The 1458-nt window shown below is 56.7% G+C and overlaps 1 protein-coding gene across 1 annotated transcript in view; it reads right to left on the reverse strand.

Annotated features, from left to right (window-relative positions):
• Positions 1-714: 714 nt before the first annotated feature.
• The window catches only part of LOC122546218 (keratinocyte-associated protein 2-like), a 6477-nt gene continuing 5733 nt past the window's right edge, over positions 715-1458 (reverse strand). Inside the window, exon 2 of the mRNA XM_043685008.1 lies at positions 715-1121. Within this exon, the coding sequence (XP_043540943.1) occupies positions 883-1121 (239 nt within the window). The 3' untranslated portion in view covers positions 715-882. The remainder of the gene's footprint in view (positions 1122-1458) is intronic.

The raw sequence follows: 1458 nt of genomic DNA on the forward strand, positions 1-1458 counted from the left end.
TGAGGGAGTGGGCGCTGTCGGAGGGGGCGCTGTCGGAGGGTCAGCGCTGAGGGAGCGGGCGCTGTGGGAGGGTCAGCGCTGAGGGAGCGGGCGCGTCAGTGCTGAGGGAGTGGGCGCTGTCGGAGGGTGGGCACTATTAGAGGGTCAGCGCTGAGGGAGCGGGCGCTGTAGGTGGGTCAGTGCTGAGGGAGTGCTCACACACACACACACCCACCCTGTGTCTCACACACACACACACCCCCTGTCACACACATACACAGTGTGTCTCTCACACACCGTCTCTCACATAGAGTCAGAGTGTGTCACTCAGTGTCTCTCTCTCTCAGTGTCACAGTGTCATACACACTGTCTCTCACACACAGACACACAGTTTGTGAGAGACAGTGTGGGTGACTCTGTGTATTTGTGAAAGACACAGAGAGACACTCTCTCACAGTCATGCACATACACAGTCTCACTCACACACACCCTGTGTCTCACACATTTCCACGCACATACACAGTCACACAGACACACTGTATCACATAGTGTTTCACACAGTCACAGTGTTTCTCTCTCACACACACAGTCTCTCACACACGTGTCACTGTCACTCACACACACACAGACAGTGTCACTCTCGCACACACAGTGACAGACCCACAGTTTGTCTCTCTCTCACAGTGTCTCGCACACACACACACGCTGAAAGCAGAGAGAGGGGTGACGACAGACTGAAACACCCACACTCTTTATTCCATTAAGGAGCCAGCCAGCAGTCAGGAGATGGAGGCCGGTGAGGAATAGGGATTGTGCCGTCAGCTCAGAGACAGGAATCCGTGCTCTCGGCATCTCCCCCGACACTGGAGAAGGGCGGGGGAGGGGGGGGAAGGAAAGACGTCCTCAATTTTTCTTCTTCTTGGTGGTCTTGCTGACGGGTGTGGGCTGGGGTACGGCCTGGTACAGAGCAGCTGACAGCTTGTTGATGTAGAACAGGGCGATTAAGGAGAAGATAAAACTAGTGTGAGAGAGAGAGAGAGAGAGAGCACAGTGCATCAAAGGGTCATGACTAACCGTCTCAGCCCCAAGACCTTCACGCCATCCCATCGTTAACCACCCCCACCCCCCAAAGCCCCGTACTCCTTCCCCCGAGGGGGAGAAACGCCACACGCACACCATGTGCCTTCCCCAACCCGTCCCCCCCTGCAGCTACCTCGGAGTGGGCTGTTCGACTGTGCGAGACCTCGCCCCGGCTCTGAGCCCCCCAGCCTCTGGGTTTGTGTGTGGGAGGGGGGTGGGGGGTGGGGGGGGAAGAGAGTGGGTTTTGCGGAGGGAGCAGCCTTTGGTTCAGTGAACTAACTGTGCGTTGGATCAATGTTAACATTTATGTGGGACGTTCAAAACACATGGGGGGCAGTGGGATGGGTTTGGGGATTGATACAGGGCTATGGGGAGAGAGCGGGGGACAGTGGGATTAGT

This window comes from Chiloscyllium plagiosum, unplaced genomic scaffold (assembly GCF_004010195.1).
Source record: "Chiloscyllium plagiosum isolate BGI_BamShark_2017 unplaced genomic scaffold, ASM401019v2 scaf_90964, whole genome shotgun sequence".
NCBI classification, from domain to species: Eukaryota; Metazoa; Chordata; class Chondrichthyes; order Orectolobiformes; family Hemiscylliidae; genus Chiloscyllium; species Chiloscyllium plagiosum.